Source organism: Cotesia glomerata, linkage group LG2, assembly GCF_020080835.1.
Source record: "Cotesia glomerata isolate CgM1 linkage group LG2, MPM_Cglom_v2.3, whole genome shotgun sequence".
Taxonomy (NCBI): Eukaryota; Metazoa; Arthropoda; class Insecta; order Hymenoptera; family Braconidae; genus Cotesia; species Cotesia glomerata.
The window spans coordinates 28929871-28948911 of NC_058159.1; the positions used below are offsets into that span (position 1 = coordinate 28929871).

General features: G+C 27.8%; 2 protein-coding genes across 2 annotated transcripts; both read left to right on the top strand.

Moving 5' to 3' along the window:
• The first annotated feature begins 1785 nt into the window (after positions 1-1785).
• Positions 1786-3164, top strand: LOC123259796 (speckle-type POZ protein-like). The gene is made up of 2 exons (XM_044720503.1): positions 1786-2855; positions 2924-3164. The coding sequence occupies exon 1, from the start codon at positions 1879-1881 to the stop codon at positions 2851-2853; it is 975 nt and encodes a 324-aa protein (XP_044576438.1). The 5' UTR covers positions 1786-1878; the 3' UTR covers positions 2854-2855; positions 2924-3164.
• An 837-nt stretch (positions 3165-4001) lies between these two features.
• On the top strand, positions 4002-4985 carry LOC123259099 (speckle-type POZ protein-like). Its single transcript, XM_044719365.1, has one exon. The coding sequence runs from the start codon at positions 4002-4004 to the stop codon at positions 4983-4985; it is 984 nt and encodes a 327-aa protein (XP_044575300.1).
• The last annotated feature ends 14056 nt before the right edge of the window (positions 4986-19041 follow it).

Sequence of the window (19041 nt, forward strand, 5' to 3'; positions counted from 1 at the left end):
ATAAAATATGAGTATAAAAATAATAGACAGCTATTTTTAAAAATTTTTAAGTAATTTAAAATATAATGATTAAAAGTACTTAAAATTACTTAATTCTAAATGATACTGCACTCAGCAGACATTTGAAATTTTTTTTTAACTTCCCGCTAAGAAAATCGAAGATTTTCAAAAATCGGGAAGTTATTGTTTTCACCCCGTTTTGCAAAAATCGAATTTTCATCAGATCTCGACGTTTGAAGGTCACAGGAAGCTTCCCTGACTATCCCCGCGAGGTTGTCACGGTGTGTGTGTGTGTGTGTGTGTGTGTGTGTGTGTGTGTGAAAGTATGTGAACCGCTTATAACTTTTGAACGGCTTGACCGATTTTATCGCGGTTGGTGCCATTCGAAAGGGCTTGACCAAACTTATATTTTGAAAACTATTTGGACCGATTCAGATCAATGGATTTTGAGAAATCTTCAAAAAACTGAAAAAAAAAATTTTTTCAAATGTGGTTTTTTTGGAGTAACTTTTAAACGGCTTGATGGTTCAATTCCAAAAATTAATCAGCTCTTGACCTCAAAAAACCACGTCGATCGCCACCAGTCCGGTCAAAATCGGTTGATTCGTTCGAGAGATATCGTGAACGAAAGAAAACCGAAAAAAGTGTTTTTTCGGAATAACTCCGAAATGTCTAGCGCGATTAATTCAAAATTTAAGATTCTTTGTGAGGCTTAAAAAACTGCGTCGAATGCTGCCAACCGCGTGAAAATCGGTTTATTCATTCAAAAGTTATTGCGGTTTAAAAATTCAAAAAATAGTGTCTTATCAAATCTCTATCAGACTTTTGAGCTCGAAGAGCTCAAAAGCATAGGAAAACAATCTCTTTGAGCTTGGAGAGCTTAAAATAACCCATCAATTGTATTTTACAGCTCGAAGAGCTCAAAAACGTCATTGGTGCAATTTTAAGCGCCTAAGTATGGAATTAGCGGGAAGTTGCAGGGATGGCCTTCAGGGTCAACCGTTTTTCTAATTTTTATTAATTAATAACAAATTGAATAATTGTCATACATATAAAACCACTATGCAGTTATTTTCCGAAAAGTTTAAATTAACAGAAATAATTTTTTTTTAATCAAAAAAGTCATAACCCATTTTTTTTATTACAAATCAATTATTAAAAAAATTTCAACTTGTAGTTTTTCTTATTATTAATTTGTTAATTAAAATTACATTATGTTTTTTTGTAATAAGTAAATTAATTCAAGATTTTTGAAAAATTTTCAGACATCTGCTACAATAATATTAATAAAAAAAATTATTTACGCTTAAAAATTTGATTACTATTTTATATTTTATTTTTATGTAAATAATATTACTTTTTTTAAATTGATTTTTAAAATTGATGTCAGTCTTGAAATCGATTTAGAAATATCGATACAGTGAGCGTGTTCAGCCGAACTAAGTCCTGAGTAAACTTAGTTAGCCTAAGTATAGTCAAAGCATTCCCTGCTATACGTATATCTATCTACTGTACTATACATATCTTACTAAGTTTACTCAGGACCTTAGTTCGGCTGAACACGCTCAATGTAGTTGAAAAAGAAACATCGATTTTTCGATGCATTGACGTCATTTTAGTCTTTTGCACGTGCTTGCATGTATACCGTTTGAGATATTTTTATAATCTCCGTTTTATAAATTAAATCTTCGTATAAATATTATTAAAAATTATTTTCATTATAAATTTATCTCAAAAACTTGATTAAATTTTATTAGATAACAGTAAAAAATTTTAAAAATGGAACAAAGTTATCAACAAGTCAAAAGACAAAAGGTGGAAAAAGGGTATACATACTCAAAAAAAAACAAAATTGTGTATAAATGGCAAGTGAATAACATGATGTATCGTTTATCTCCATTATCTAGTGATGTAGTTTTGAATTCATCAGTATTCACTACAGGATCAAAAAAAGCAGATCAATGGCACGTGATACTTCATTTTAATAATGGTACGCGTACCAATTACGCACCAGACGTTTTAACAATCTTTTTAAAAAATTTGAATAAGCATAATGTAAAAGCTCAATATTCTTTTTTTTTCTTGGATAAAAATCAAGTAAAACACTCTATTTTTCATTCTGAACAAGAATTTAAAACTTCGCAAAAAGTATGGGGCTCACATTTAAGCAAGACAATACTTTTGACCAAGCCCTGTGAAATGATGCCAAATGATACTTTAACGTTATGCTCCGAAGTCATTGTCACTGATGATAAAGTCACGGTTCCAAATGTTCCTCTGAGCTCTTCAAAAATCCAAATAATACAAGACTTGAAGGAGCTTTATAACAACAGAGAAAGCGGCGATGTCACGATAAACATTGAAAATAAGCAAATTAAAGCTCATAAAGTTATTCTAATGGCTAGAAGTCCCGTATTGGCTGCGATGTTTACTCACGATATGTCTGAAAAGAAGTCTAATGAAGTATTCATAACAGACATCTCTTCTGATACCTTTGAAAAATTACTTCAATATATTTACACTGATCAAGTTTCAGACCTGGATTCAATTGCTGGCGATCTGTTGGAAGCTGCTGACAAATATCAGCTGCAGTCGCTCAAAAAAAAGTGCGAAGAGTCGCTCTGCAAAAGTTTAAAGCCAGACAATCTTATCTCGATGATGAATTTTGCTGAACGTCACAATGCTGAGAATATGTTGAAATATGTCACTGAATGCATTGCACTTGATGCTGAAAATATTATCCAGAGTGATGAATTCAAAAAACTGGAAAAGTCGTCCATGGGATTTGGATTGTTTAGAACACTCGTGACTTTGAATGCTAACAAAGTTACTGAAATTGTTTATTCTTCTTGAAGGTATATTATTTTTATAATTTTTAATGCCTAAATTCTTGTATTAATTATTGTTCTTTTTTATTTTTCAGGTGGATGACTATTTTAGTTGATATATCTTTAGTAAAAATGTTTAATTTGTTCAATAATTAAGCTCCACTCAGATATAGACTTCTTCAACAGAACACTCTAATAGTTTGTGTTTAGAGTTAATTGCTGACTGTAATAATTAATCTGTCTTTGACTCTGAATCCTATACTTTATATTTGTAATTATTATTTTTTAATTTTTCTCATAAACTTTTTTTGTACAATGCCGATCAACGTTTGGTGTATTTAAATAAATAAATTAATGAATAAATAATTAATTTTTTATTTTTTTGTTTGTATAAATTTTCTAATGTTGAATTTTATAGTAATGCTATTCATAGAAATAGACAGAATGTCAATAAAATAATAATCAGAATATTTAATTTGAAACCTAAATTAAAATAGAAAATTTTTGAATTAAGTAAAATTGAATTTTATTTAATAAGATTAAAACTCAAAATTTTTAAATTAAATTAAATTTCAAATTATAAAAAAAATTTTGTAAATAATATTATAACACTAAAGTTAGCCGACATTTTTAATTTTTTGATTTTTTTTTCATTAATTAATTTATAACTAAAAAATATTTTTAAAAAATTGCACTTATAGTTTTTCAAGTTTTTTACAAATGAAATTTTTTTTTTTAATTTTTTTCTACTAATTTTTTAAATAAAAAAAATTCTAATAATTTTTAAATGTCGGCTAACTTAATTTTCATAATAATATTGAATTTCTTAAATTGATGTTAGTTTTAGAATCGATATAAAAATTTCGATAGTTAAAAAAGACACATTAATTTTTCGATTAATCGATTCATAGGTGTCGCTTTAATCGTTCGCATTTATTCAGACTAAGTTGGTTGGAAATATTTTAATAATCTCTGTTTTAAAAATTAAATCTTTCTATGAATATTATTAAAAATTATTTACATTATCAATTTATCTTAAACACTTGGATACATTTTATTAGATAATAATAAAAAATGGAAGAAAGTTGCGAAAAAGTCAAAAAACAAAAGGTGGAAAGAGGTTACACATACACTAAAAAACACAAGATTGAATATAAATGGAAAGTGAGAAACATGAAGTTTCGTTTAGAACCTACAGGAAATGAAAATCTACTTTTGACTTCATCAGAATTTACAACAGGATCAAAATTGGCAGATGAATGGTGCGTGACACTTCATTTTAATAATGGTGTACGTCCCAATTATTCAGCAGACTGGTTAACAATCTTCATAGAAAATTTAAATACTCATGATGTAACAGCTCAATTTTCTCTTTTTCTCTTGGATAGAAATCAAGTTAAACACCAATTTACTCAGTCTCTGAGAGATTTTAAAATTTCCCAAAAAATATGGGGCAGACATTTATTTATAAACAAGAAAATACTCTTGGCCAACCCCTATGAATTGATGCCCAATGATATTTTAACGGTATGCACTGAAGTCATTGTTACTGATGATAAAGTCACGGTTCCAAATGTTCCTCTCAGCTCTTCAAAAATCCAAATAATAGAAGACTTAAAGGAGATTTATAACAGCAGAGAAAGCAGCGATGTCACCATAAACATTGAAAATAAGAAAATTAAAGCTCATAAAGTTATTCTAATGGCTAGAAGTCCCGTATTGGCTGCGATGTTTACTCACGATATGTCTGAAAAGAAGTCTAATGAAGTATTCATAACAGACATCTCTTCTGATACCTTTGAAAAATTACTTCAATATATTTACACTGATCAAGTTTCAGACCTGGATTCAATTGCTGGCGATCTGTTGGAAGCTGCTGACAAATATCAGCTGCAGTCGCTCAAAAAAAAGTGCGAAGAGTCGCTCTGCAAAAGTTTAAGGCCAGACAATCTTATCTCGATGATGAATTTTGCTGAACGTCACAATGCTGAAAATATGTTAAAATATGTCACTGAATGTATTGCACTTGATGCTGAAAATGTTGTTCAGAGTAATGATTTCAAAGAAATAGAAAAGTCGTCCATGGGATTTGAATTGTTTAAAAAGCTCACGGCTTTGCATGCTAACAATGTCAATGAAATGGTTTATTCTTCTTGAAGGTATATAATTTCTATTATTTTATCTTTTTCAATGCTTAAATTTTTGTATTAATTATTGTTCTTTTTTATTTTTCAGGTGAATGAATATTTTTAGTTGATGTATCTTCAGTAAAAATTTTTATTTTGTTAAATAACATTAAAATTAATTTTTTATTTTTTTGTTTGTATAAATTTTCTAATGCTGAGTTTTATAGTATTGCTATTCAGAAAAATAGACAGAATGTCAATAAAATAATAATTATAAGAATATTTCATTTAACAATGAAATTAAAGCAAACAATTTTTGAATTAAGTAAAATTAAATTTTATTTAATAAGGTTGAAATAAAAATTTTTTATTGTTCTGTTTGTATAAATTTTCTAATGATGATATTTATAAGTTTTATAATAAAACTGTTCATAAAAATTGATCGATTGAGTCAGTAAAAAAAATTATTAAAACAATAATTATCACTGAAATGAAGCAAACAGTTTTAGAGTTAAGTTAAGTCGAATAAAAGGAAGAATAATTAGATTAAAAATAATTAATTCTTTAAATATTTTCTACTAAAAATATTGTGGTAAATGCGAACAATGTTAGTCAAAGTAAAGATTTGAAAAAATAAAAAATGATTCATTTTTCTAAAAGGTAATTGTGATTTTGTTATCATCTATATTATTAAGAGAATAAGAAAAATTTTGTAGCCAGTGTATTTATATGATAAAATTGATTTTTATGGTTAAATTTGGTATCATTAGAAAGGTCTTGATCTGAAGTTGTGCCTTTTCAAGGTTTCATATCAATCTCACTGATAGTCAATTTATGATGATGTATTTAAGCTGCATTCAAAAATGCTTTATCTCTAGATAAGTAATAAAGAAATGACCTTGTATCTTATGAACTATTGACATTTTTAAAAATATAAGCTCATCCCGATGTTACACTCATCAAGACCTTTCATTTGAGTAACCACATTAATTTTTCATATATTTATATACGTTATATATATGTATATATGAAAAATATATATAAATGCATGTGGGTACTCAAATGAAAGCTCTTGATGAGTGTTACATCGGGATGAGCTTATTTCTTTAAAAATGTCAATAGTTAAGAAAGTACGGTGCAATTAAACATAATTAAGAAATGACCTTGTATCTTGTGAACTATTGACATTTTTACAGATATAAGCTCATCCCGATGATACACTCATCAAGAGCTTTTATTTGAGTACCCACATGCATTTTGATATATTTTTCATATATTTATATACATAAATATATAAAATATACGAAAAATTGATGTGGGTACTCAAATGAAAACTCTTGATGAGTGTAACGTCGGGATGAGCTTATTTCTTTAAAAACGTCAATAGTTAAAAAAATACAGTGGAATTTAACAAAAGTTATTATTTAATAAAGCAAAATTTTATTTATTTATAGTTCATAAGTCACTTAGTGCCTGCAAGGTTGCTAGTTTTTAATGTTTGAGTTTTTAAAATGCTTCAAAATTTCCTTTAATAAGATTAATATAAAAATCGTAATTTTTAATAGTATTAATTATAAAAATTATCGAACGTTTAATAATTATACCTATAAAAATAGACAGATTGTCAGTAAAATAATAACTAAAACAATATTTAACACCTTCATAAATAAACAACGAGTCAAAAAACATTATCGTACCATTAATATGTATTTATGACGTTTATTTAAAAGTATAAGATGAGACAAAATAAAAATGGTGGATCATAAAAGCTCAAGGGTAGCGAAGATGAGTAATTTCTCGAGATAATCTCCTGAGTCTTCAGCACACGTGTATCTATCCACATATTTCTCTCGAAAAATCTCCATGGGCATTTTCACCTCCGATCATGGCGCCAAACACGAGATTTAGAAATAATTAATGTAAATTACACACGACCGTGCTACTGGTTATGCAAATCAGCCTGGTGACTTCAAAGTTCGTGTAGATAAACACACAGACATAAAAAGTTTGTTTGTATCGGTATCTACACTCATCGCTGTAATACGACTTGTCATATAAGCTTCTTCAGAAAGTTCAGGAAGAAACGTTGATCTTTACGCCGTCAGTAAAATATAAACACACACCTAAAGAAAAGTGTGTATAATGTATAAATATATATAATAATAAAATATAATATAATATCAGTGTGAGTAAGAGGACAAAGTGCTCTAGGCAGCTTAACAATAAATGCATTCCGGCATTAAGTACATAATATTGTTTTCAAGCACGATACTTTTCTTCATACTTATTCATACATGCTATGCCCAGTAGTCTTATTTATTACGCTTTCATCACTATCACCACTGTCAACAGTTGCTCATTTATAATTTTTATTTTTTAGAATCAAAGTTTGATTTTATACTTGGATTTGTTTTTGAATAAATTATAAATTAAAGTTTAACATCGGCATTGTAACGCCGTTGTATTATTCATTATCTTTCATAGACCATAAATAGACAATATAACAACGTTAGTAGTTGGTATACAGCAGTGATTACAGATAATAGATTATAAAATAAAAGCCAGATATTTAATATTTATACTACTAGAAGGAAGAATATAAGTATGAGTACGAGTGTTGTTTATTGGGAAAAATATATTTTCTATCGGCGTATATTAGTGGCCGGTTGTGCATCACCGTCGTAATATAATGTTATTCTGGTGACCCCCAGAGGCACTTATTTACCACCACAGACTGACTACATAACACGTGAGCGTGCATCAACTAAACCATCTCTGCATAGCACAACTTGAGAAGTATATATACTCTGACTGCAGCTGAATATGAAGAATATGAAGAATGGATAAGAAGAAGTTCCTTTATAGTTTGCCCGAACTACGCCAGAACAGCCACCGCACTAAGCAGACGGCTCGTATAATTTATGAATTATTATTTTGTAGTATAATGTCGGGCGGCCGTACGCCCTTACTGATATATCCGTACGGCTCTCACCTTTCACTCGGTTTATTATTATTATTATTATTGTACGGAAGAAATTAAATATTTCTAATTAATTAATTGTTATTGTATTTTTTTAAATAAAATTATATTATGTTCAATTTTATAATTATGGATGATAATATTTGCAATTATGATATTAATAGTTATCATCTTATGTATTTAAAAACTCAAACTCTAATTTTTAATTATTTTTTTTAAATATTTCAATTTTTTTCCATTTCAAACTTATTTTATTTGTTAACTTCTTAAGTTACTTTAAAGACTGCAGTTGTCAGTTTTTAAAGATTTTTATTATAAAAATAATGTTTTGATTGATTATTGACAAATGGGAGTCTTGATAAATTGTCAAATTTAGTCTTAAAAGTAATTTAAGAAGTTAAAAAATCATAAAATACGTTTAATAAGGGAGTTGGAGATTTAAAAATTATAAATATTAGAAAGATAAATAATTGAAAATAGAATTTGAGCTTTTAAATACACGAGATGGTTACTATTGCTATCGTGAAGGTAACTATTACTATCTTGATCGTAAATATCGTCAGCTATAATTGTAACAGTCACCATAATAAAATTCCGAAATAACTATTATATTATAAAAGAAAGATAATCATTATTTATATTAAAGTTTTTCCGTGTATATTATTCTTATTACTACACAGAAAAAAAAATGTTCTTGAATCAAGGATATAATTTTGAAGAACTTTATATTCTTTTGAATAGAAATATTTTTGATTTAAGGAAATTTTACTTGATTGAAGAATTTTTTGTCTTGATTCAAGACAATTACTCTCTTCAAAATTATATTCTTGCACAGAAAAAAATGTTCTTGAATCAAGTATATATTTTTGAAGAGCTCAATATTCTTCGTTTGAGTAGAAAAATTCTAGATTTAAGAGAATTTTTCTTTATTTAAGGAAATTTTACTTAATTCAAGAATTTTTTGTCTTGATTCATATAAAAAAACTGGAAAAATTACAGTTTCAGATTGTAATTATTACAAATGATGTAAAAATTACATTGTAAAATGTAAAAATATCACATTGAAAGCTCTGAAAATTATCATTTAAAAATTGAGTTTTTAAAAATGTTATTTCGAATTGCAATTCTTCTAGTTTTTTATATAAAACGACGCTTCTTACTATTTATTAACGCAATTTTTCTCTTTTTCTTTTTTTCTTGTATAAATAATAATAAAAAAATCTTAAACATGTTTTCTATTATAAAGAACGAAATAATAATTATTAAAATTATTCCGTGTATAATCATTATTATTCTTACTACTAAAAATATTAATAATAATAAAATCTAAAACAAACATTTTTTCTATTCTAAAGATACAGTAGTATAGTGTGTAACGCCAACGACTTGATTATGATTACAGTTCTATACTATAAAAATAGCGCTACATATTTTTCAATAAAAAAACGACCATTCCAACGAATAAACGGAAATCTATAGATCCTCAATTAAAATTTTACAGCCGGTAAATATATTAATTTCGATAAATAAGAAGTAATATATAAAAAAAAGTGTTTGATAGATTAAAAAGGTAATACATGTAACCTATTATTTTGAGCGGGTAATAATCTCACTCTTACTCTTAGAATGATCAGCTCCCGTGAATCTATGTCAATAAAATAGTATTTATAGTTTTCATCGCGTGTCTCACCGATTGAAACCAGAGTAATATACAGTCAAGTGGTATAAGTTAATAGTTAAGTAAAGTAGCAACCAGCCAACTATCGCTCACAAATAAACACACACACTGTAAATTTATACCCACATTACAGATATATATATATATATGTATATATAATATAACACATATAGAGATACTAAGTCAGGAGAGCGTTCATTTCCGGGTGCTATTAAATTTATTATTGGATTAAAAAGATAATTGTAATGTGCTTAAATAAGTAGATAAGTGTATCAAGTGCAAAGCAATACCTGCAATAAATTGCTTGCTTCAAAAAATAACTATATTAAATTTTATCGACGTCTTTCGATGGATAGTAGGAGAAAAATAATATAGAGTATACCACTGCAGTATCGTCTAAATCAAATATGTGTGTATAGTTGTAGTTAATAGTCGATAGTTGATAGTTTATTATACTAACCAGAAAGCAAGAGTTTATTATTATTTTTTATTTATTATTAATCTAGACTAGATGCGCTACATGCACCGGAAAACTTGCGGATAAAATATTAATCGTACTTTGATAAAAAAATTAAATCAATTTAAATAGACAGAAAAAATTTTTAACCATAAAAAATTATGTTGAAGAATTTTTCTTCTCAAATCAAGGTAAAAAAATATTTTTTTTTAAACAGAAAAAAAGGTTCACTTGAGCCAAGAAAATATTTTTCTTCCTTATTATTTTCTTGAGCAAAAAAAATTTTTTTTGACAAGAAATTTTACTTATTCCAACAAAATTAATTCCCTTGCTATAAGAAATACGTATCTTGATCCAACAAAATTTATTTAAGTCAAGAAAATCTTGTTGTTTTGAGAAAATTCAGCCTCTTGCTCCAAAGAATTTAGTTCTTGATAGAAGTTAATTTTCTTGTCTTGAGAAAATTTCTCTCTTGCTCCAATATATTAAATATAAAGATAGAAGTAAATTTTCATGAATATTTTTATTGATTAACATGCCAAATGGGAACATCAAATAATATTTCATCATTTTTTTTTCATTCAATATGTATAATTGCACGCTAAAATAATATAAAGTGGGTATCAAATACTCAAGAGAAAAATTTTCTCAAGGTGAGAAAATTTTTTTCTCAGCTGAAGTAGGTGGCACTGCTTCCCTAAAGTATCTAAAAATCTCGATCAAATATAAAAATTTATTAAATCAAGTATTTATAATAATTTGAATTAAGAAAAAATGACTTCCACCAAGAATAGAATTTAAAGAAAAATTTTTACTTCGGCCACACTACTTGGGTCTTCCTTCAAGCACCCAAAAATTTTCTTGAGCCAAGAATTTTGTTCTCCAGTCAAGAAATTTTTCTTTCTGTGTAGTTCTTAATTTTGTCTCTTTAATCGGGTTAATTTTTTTTAAGAAGAAATTTAATCTTAAGAATTAAAAAAAATAAATTTTGATGTTAAATTCAAATTTTTCAGTGACAATAAAGAGTCTTAAGTCTTTAGTTTAATCCCCAGCAGTTAAATAATAATTTACTTATCCCGTTTATTCGTTTTTGTCAGATTATGCAGGCATAAATTTTGTTGGAGCGTAACTATAATTTTGACAAATATGACGGAACGGTGCCTCTTATTTAACAAGATTACTCTGGGGGCATGTACATGCAAGCGGAGCATCTTTGGAGGCTGCCTGAAGGCCTTGGACCTCGACCGCGAGTGCATACATGCCACTTTGGCTAAATGTAGGGTGGCCGAGCGCAAGAAAGTGTAAGTGTTTTTTGGTCCCGCTGCCTTTACTTCGTACACACTTTTTTTACGGCAGGCTCAAAAACAGATACCTTTAAATGTAAGCCAAATCTTCAACATATTTTTTTACTACATATATATATATATTATCATTAATTAATATTCTTCAGGCCGTTGACAAAAATTCCATCAAAGCGAAAAATTCCGCGCATTATCCTGGAGCTAATCAGGACAGCGTCCGCGGAATCCGAGGGCCAATAAATATTAAAAATGTAAAAAGAGGCAAAATAAAAGTGGAGAAGCTTCGCCTGACAGAGAAGCTTTTTACCATCTAAAGGCATAAGATAGTGAAAGATGAAAATCTACTCATAGTTTTGGAGGCGGGGCACGTCCCCTCGCCCAAGAGGCACAAAGCGGCCTGCGGTATAAATTGGTTTGTTTGCCGCGGAGATGAAAGGGGCCGCTAAATGCTATCTTTAAGGTGTCGGATCAACGCAAATGTGCCTGAGTTACTCGTAATTATAGAGGATAGTTCAGCATCATATCGGGGTTTCTGAGCTCGGACCGATCTTACCCGTTTTGCCTCTACCTCTACCTGCTTCGCTATATGTGTATAGGTACAGGTACCTTCACCTTCTTCTAATATAACTCTTTACTCTCTACCGGTCGTTATTAGTTATTACACTCTCTATAGTATATCTGGTTCCTTAATCCTCGACGCTCTTAATATAACTATAAGAATTCACTCTTACTCTTTGCTTTACTTCAGACGTTATGAACATTAAAGTATGTTTCACTTTCAAATATATTATCATTTAAAGGAACAAATTTGCCAGTTTTTTAGAGAAAGAAATATTATTTTAATAATTATCAAAAATTTTTTTTTTTCTTAATTTAATTTATAATGTGACTTGTGAACTATAAATAAATAAAATTTTGCTTTGTTAAATAATGACTTTTGTTAAATTACACTGTACTTTCTTAAATATTGACGTTTTTAAAAGTATAAGCTCATCTCGATGTTACACTCATCAAGAGCTTTCATTTGAGTACCCACATGAACTTTGATATATTTTTCATATATAATATATATAAATATATGAAAAATTGATGTGGGTACTCAAATAAAAGGTCTCAGTGCGTGTAATGTCGGAGTGAGCTTATATTTTTAAAAATGTCAATAGTTCTCAAAATACAAGGTCATTTTGTAATTATGTTAAATTGCACTGTACTTTCTTAACTATCGACATTTTTGAAGATATAAGCTCATCCTGATGTTACACTCATCAAGAGCTTTCATTTGAGTACCCACATCAATTTTTCATATATTTTATACATTTATATATATGAATATATGAAAAATATATCAAAATGCATGTGGGTACTGAAATAAAAGCTCTTGATGAGTGTAACATCGGGATGAGCTTATATCTTTAAAAATGTAAATAGTTCACAAGATACAAGGTCATTTTTTAATTATGTATCTAAAGAGAATGCATTTTCGAATGCAGCCTTAATACTTATCTTAATAAATTGACTATCGGTGAGAATGATATGAAACCTTGAAGAGGCACAAATTCAAATCAAGATCTTTGCAATAATACTAAATTTAAATAAAAAAACCGATTTTATCATATGACTATCTTGGACACAAAATTTTTCTTATCCTCTTAATATTATAGATTAAAGGTATCTTAATAAATTTGATTAATATAAATGAATAAGTTACAAAGTAACTAATAAAAATTTATAAGTACGGAATAATGGTTATAAAATTACACATATTTTAAAAATTTCAATGAAGAAATTCAAAAATTTTAAAAGATCTTGATTTTATAATAAAATTTATTATTTTATTTGTTCAAAATTTTTTGTATAATTTTTCTAATTGAATTATAAAAATATAAAAGATGAATTAAACCACTCTAAATAAAAAAAAAACAACAATTCTCTTCACTCCGTAACCAGAATTAGAATAATTTAAGTAAATAAATAAAAGCCAGTTATACTAACAAAAGACAAAAAATGAAAATCTCCTTATAAAGGTGATCCGAAGAATAGATGGTGTATAAATTTCTATTGGTCACGGTTGTTAGAGTAATCTGTGGAAAATGGCTTGGCATGAGTACACACGAGTAGTCCCAGATGAGAAAAGAGTTTGCTGGTGCACGTATATAGTAGTACCCGGTCTTAACTTGAAGCTATGTATATTATATCTGGAGTAGTCGTCCAGCTGCTGGGTTTTTATGCCACGATGGCCGCCCCCTTTCAGCGAGTACTTCTCGGTGATTCCACAAGAGGCGGGTCCTTTGGCTGTATTGGGACGTAGCCATCAGAGCCTCGGAACAAGACCAACACCAAGAAGAATAGTGCCGAAGAAGACTGAGACCAAGAAGATGATGAAGGAGAAGTACTTGAAGATGAAAATGATGAAGAAAGGCAAAAAGAAAAATTTATAAAGATACAACTACAAACACAAGAGCAGCAAGAGGCAACGAGCTACAGGCAATGCTGTTTTGTTATATGGTGGTGTTTTAACGGCCGGTTTCTCGCGCCTCGATATTCTTTATTCTTCGCCGACGCTACTATCTTCAGGCAGGCACTAGGTGCAACAAATATATAGCACTCGGGTCTGTTAAGTTTACGATTCTTTCAGAATCCTTAAAATACTACTCACACCACGGAATTTGTTGTTGTATTTTATTATTATTTATATTTAGATTTTTATTTACTTATTTTTTGTATTCCTCAACCCCCGAGTACATCAGCGCTGTCGTTACTGGATAACTGCAGCCTGGACAAATCTCAAAGAAGTTTACAGCCATCAGATTAATTGTCCCATTAACTTTTAAGTTATAACTTATACCTGAGTCTGACTATTTAAACTTTCTGGATTTAGTATTTGGTGTGTAATATATAATAATGTGTATGCATGTTCATGTTGTTTGTGGGTATATAAACTTCTCTCCATCAACGTCATAAACTGACCGGTTATCCTTCATATAACTTGTAATTATATATCTTCCAATGGAATCTCGAGAAAACAGTGAATTACTTTAGGATATGTGTTATTGAATGTAGCAATATAATTTTAAGTTTAAAGAGTATATAATGGGTAACTATTTCGTTAAGGAATGTGGAAACGAGGTAATTTATTTGTACATGTCTGCAGTCTCAAACTCAATACTTTACCTTAAATATTGATAATATTTTAACCCAACCATTTTCTGTTATTATTTGTAAATTAAAATATAAAGTATTTTAAGTAAATACTCCCAATGTTATTGAATATTAAATCGTCTGCTGGTTCTGAGAGAATCAAATGAATAATCGCTTAAGGGATTTTAGTTTATTTATCATTTCAGGCAAACGTTTGGAGAATCCAAAAATTATTGTCATTATTTTTTGTTGTTAGGTATGAGGTTATTAGTCTGAAAGATACGGTTGCAAGGAATCTGAATTATGATAATTCTTTCCATGGAATTCCATAGCAGTCAATTTATTGCAGCTTGTGAATTTTATCCTTTAATATACTTTCAATTAAAATCACCAAAAAGGTTGTTTTTTATTTATTTATTTATTTATTAGGTTTAAATGCCAAAGCGAGAACCCGAATGGCAAAAATGATATATATAAAGTTATACTTCACTGTTTTTCTTAAAAAAAATCCCATAAAACTGAAGATATCTTCGAAAATATCACTTTTTTGGTCCTAAATGCCCCTAATTCATTTCTCAATCTATTTTTTTCTATAAATCATCACATCTTCTACCTTTCTTGATATTTCTGCCGAGCAAATTTCTAATCCAAAACCTCAAACCCCAAAAAAATCCTGAAAAACTCAAATTTTTAGAAAAAAATCACTTTTTTGGCCCAAAATACTCCTAAATCCCTCCTCAATTTACTTTTTTTCTAAAAATCATGAAGTCTCCTCTTTCTAGACACCTTTCTCAACAGATGTACCGAGAAAATTTCCAATCTGACATCCCAAACCCCAAAAAAATCCCAAAAAACTCAAATTTAGAGTCAAAAATCACTTTTTTGTATTTAATCACTTTAAATACCCCTAACTTGTTTTTAAAATTAATTTTTCCCAGAAATTATCGTATCGCTACCTTCTTTACACCTTCCTCAACATACCTGCCAGCTTAATTTGTCAATTCGACACCTCAAACCCCAAAAAAATCCCATTTAAAAATTTTTTTTTTCACCAAACCCACGAAGTTTATTTTATTTAAACGTAAAAAGCACATTAAAAAACACTTTTTAAAAATTTAACAATTTTTAAAGCTTTTTAGTTAAATTATCACACATACACGTGAAAAAAAATTTTAATTTTAATCCTTCTAAACTCAAGCTTTGTAGAAAGATTGCGGGTGTTATTGAATAAAAGATTTGGTGTTGGTAGCGGAACAACGAAAAAAATAAACTAAATAAAATAATCCTGTTCGTGTTCGCTAAATTGAAGATAAGCTAAAACATTTTTCTTGAGCGTCGTGTAGTGACTCGGCTATTTGCGCGATATTGTCAACACTGAATTGCATATTAAATTACCTTCCCACGCAACACCGGCACTTGATTTTCATTCTTTTGTGTACTCTATACTTACAATTAATTGTTTTCGCATAACATTGTGCTTTGTAATTATAATTTTATTTATAATATTTAAGAATAAAAACTAAATAACTATTCTTCTTCACTATCTTACAAATCGTCGATGAATAGCCGAGAGAATAACAGGTGCTAAATGTGATTAGTCAAAAATGCCGCCCACCAAAAGAACAAACAAATTGTTTCCTCTGTTACCTTGAGACCTAACACCTAATCCTGGGCGCTCCACCCTTAAGAAATTCACTCGACCATTTCTAATACCTCCAGTTCTTTTCTTCTTCTATATATCCATTCCAATATTGTTTTTTTTTTTTCCGTGTTACATATATTTGGAGTAGAGATGAAAAGATTCGGGATCAAAAAGTCAAGTGTCTGTGTCTATTATAAAGGAAAACTATAAAGGAAAAGTTTGTTTAAAAAAATGATTATCTAGGTACAAACTTAGAGTTTTATTTATTTTTTTCTTCGGTAAGTTTTAGTATATTTTAATAGAAAAACTCAAACCGTGACAAGGAGCCTGTTAATTTTATTCTTTTCGCACAAAGTCTCGCACGTTCGTTACGGACAATAGATTCAGCTGCAGGGTGGTCGTGCTATGCATTCTACCAAAGAAATCTTAGAGAACTTAAATGAAAATAAAAGGTCTTGTGTATACATATATATAAAGTATTATATAAATATACTTGAGAAAGGATTCGTCATGGATTCGATTCTAAATTGATTAGTTTTCTCAAATTTATTTTTTAATCATTTTTTATCTTCTAAAGTTTTATTCTATTACACAGTAAAAAATTTATGAAAATTAAGTTAGACATTTAAAAAATTTTAGAATATTTTTATAGAAAAAATTATTACAAAAAAATTTTCACTTGTAAAAAACTTCAAAAAATGTAAGTGCAATTTTTTAAAAATATTTTTTATTTTAATTTAATTATTAAAAAAAAATTTTTTAAATTAAAAACGTCGGCTTACTTTAGTATTATAAAAATATGAAAATTAAGTTAGCCGACATTTAAAAATTTTTAGAAGTTTTTTATTGAAAAAATTATTACAAAAAATTTTTTTTTTAATTTTCACTTGTAAAAAACTCCAAAAACTGTAAGTGCAATTTTTTAAAAATATTTTTTTGTTTTAATTTAATTATTAAAAAAATTAAAAACGTCGGCTAATTTTAGTATTATAAAAATTTTGCGTTATTGCATCAAAAAACTTAGTGTTAAAACTTTTTATGTTAAATATTTAACACTTTTATGTATAAATTTAATATTTATTTTGTTAAATCAACACAAAAAAGTATTAAACATTTGACAAAAAATTTTTTACCGTGTATTTTTAAATTTAAACAATTTAAGAGTTAAATTTTTTTTTTGTCAAAACTATCAAATTTTTTTTTTCAATAATTTTACTATTTTTTGAACTTATAAAAAAAATAATTACTTCTCCAATTTTAAGAATTTACATAATTTTTTTTCCGTAGACAACTTTTTGTTGGTTTAAAAATTTTTTACGAATCCGAGGCGTGGTTAATTTGATAATAACAGGCCGATAAAACCCGCGTATATATTCTTAAATAATTAATAACACTTTTTCTTTATATAATTACTCAGGAACTATTAATATAACAATATTAATTTATATTTTAATGGCACAGAACGGACTGTACACTATAAATCATATTTTCGAGCGAAACAATTAATTATTAAGTGTACAAATATAAGTACTTTCACTTGTTTAATACTTAATAATAAATTAGTGGGTTTGGTTCTTAAATAATAAATAACCCCGAGAATTTGTTGGTTTCTTGGATAAACTTCCGTTATTATAGTTTACAACGTTTTATTTAAACAAAATATCGAAGTTACCTAAACATAATAGTTAGAGCGCATACAATATTTATAATATTTATATTTATACAAGGGATTGCATATAGGTAATGTTACGCTTTCTCGCTTGAAACGTTAAATTTACTCATCTAATAATTGGTAACAATAATTTGAGATAGTAAAAGTCAATTTCCCTTATATTATACTTTATACTTGTAAACTACTCCTTCGTAATATTTTAATGCGTTTAATTATTGTTATTATTTTTATTCGCGGCGCGTTTGATCTCCCATCCAAGACACTCTTATTTATATTTATCCACAGAATTATAGAATATCACATCTACAGATTAACATTTTTTTTAAGCCTTTAGGTTTATTTATAGTTTTGTTATTTATATCAAATATCATGTATCATGTCTAACCTCTTGGCGTGTTCCTAACCTCTGTTACACCCACTGTTCAACATATGACCCTTTTTTATTTCTTCCGAGGGCCTATTGCCTATACATTCGCGCCCACTTGTTAGTTATTGTTATTAGTCCTCCATATGTGTCATTTCATTTTAATGATTCATTCAATTATTAAAATAAAATAAAAAGTTCGAAAAAAATCTTCAATGTTTTTAATAAAAAACTTGATCATTGAATTTGGCGCATGGCACTACCATTTCTTTGGAATTTTATTTTTTTTAATTACATCTATTTATTTTGATATTTTTAAAAAATCGAATAGTTTTGTTTTTTAATTTAAAAATTTTTTTTGTACCAAATAAATGATATTGAATTGAAAAGACAATTTTTTTGTTTTATTAAAAAAAATAAAAATGTGCATTTATATTATTCTAAAATTTTTACCAGTGAAATTTTTTTATGATTTATTCACTAAAAAAAATCCAAAAGTTTCTAAAATCTTAACTAATTTCACATTTTAAAAAGAATTTTTTTTTAATAAATTAATCTATATTATTAAGAGAATATGAAAAATTTTGTCTCCGGAATAGTCATATGATAAAGTCGATTTTTTTAGTGAAATTTAGTGTCATTGCAAAGGCTTTTCCAACGATCCAAATTTAACCATAAAACCCTATTTTATCATATAAATACACTGGTCACAAAACTTCTTTTAATAATATAGATGATTTTGTCACTAAAGAAGAAATATATTGATGAAACATTAATTTGATTTGAGGAAAAAATTCTTAAAAACAAATAATAATAATAGAATATTTAAAGTAATAATTTGTTAAAATAAAATTT

Excerpts from the sequence above, each read along its gene's own strand:
- LOC123259796 (XM_044720503.1), top strand. The coding sequence starts at position 1,879 with ATGATGTATCGTTTATCTCCATTATCTAGTGATGTAGTTTTGAATTCA.
- LOC123259099 (XM_044719365.1), top strand. The coding sequence starts at position 4,002 with ATGAAGTTTCGTTTAGAACCTACAGGAAATGAAAATCTACTTTTGACT.